Source organism: Myotis davidii, unplaced genomic scaffold (genome assembly GCF_000327345.1).
Source record: "Myotis davidii unplaced genomic scaffold, ASM32734v1 scaffold586, whole genome shotgun sequence".
Taxonomy (NCBI): Eukaryota; Metazoa; Chordata; class Mammalia; order Chiroptera; family Vespertilionidae; genus Myotis; species Myotis davidii.
The window spans coordinates 435,039-435,803 of record NW_006296809.1 but is presented as its reverse complement, the minus strand read 5'-3'; the positions used below and the strand labels follow the sequence as shown (position 1 = coordinate 435,803).

Below are 765 nucleotides of genomic sequence, written 5' to 3'. Positions count from 1 at the left end.
CGGGCCTGGGCAGGGGGTGTGCCGGCGGGGGCGGGGGGGAGGTGGCCTCACCTGCGCCTCCCCCTGCAGATGCTGTCCTTCATGCACGCCCAGTACAGCTTCTTCCAGCAGGGCTACAGCCTGCTGCACCAGCTGGACCCCTACATGAAGAAGCTGGCGGCCGAGGTGAGCCTGGGTGGGGGAGGGGAGGGACCCAGCCAGGGTCTCAGGGAGAGGGGTCCCTTCCCTCCCTGACGCCCCTTCCCGTAGCTGGACCAGCTGGTGATCGACTCGGCCGTGGAGAAGCGGGAGATGGAGCACAGGCACGCTGCCATCCAGCAGCGGGTGAGGCCCCCACCGCCCTGCACTGGGGATTGGGGGTGCGAGGGGCACCCCGTCCCGCTGACCTGGGAGGCCCCTGGCACATACACACGCTCCATCCCTCCCCCCAGGCCTGCCACTCTGCTGGGATCCCCATCCTGAGGGCCTCAGCATGATGGAGCAGGAGGGGAGGATGGCCAGGGCAGGGGGGAGAGTGGCCAGGGCAGCGGTGGGCAAAGGCCAGGGAATGCCCCTCCTCCTTCAAGGCCAGGGGTTGCCTCTGAGGCCTCAGGCGCTGGCTCCTACTGGGACCTCTTTGGTCACCTGCCAGACTGCTGCCCCCACACTGCCCAGGGCGGAGTGGGCTGCAGGCAGAGCTGCCATTTCAGAATCACTGAGAGCCTGGGCAGGTGGGGGCTGGCACTCACCGGCATTCTCTCTCTCTCCTCCCACCCCCTTCTGCTC

The 765-nt window shown here is 68.5% G+C and overlaps 1 protein-coding gene across 1 annotated transcript in view; it reads left to right on the top strand.

Moving 5' to 3' along the window:
• The window catches only part of ACAP3 (ArfGAP with coiled-coil, ankyrin repeat and PH domains 3), a 32,680-nt gene that overhangs the window by 4,310 nt on the left and 27,605 nt on the right, over nt 1–765 (top strand). The window contains 2 exon segments of the mRNA XM_015569676.1: nt 14–165; nt 250–324. Coding sequence (XP_015425162.1) covers nt 14–165; nt 250–324 — 227 coding nt within the window.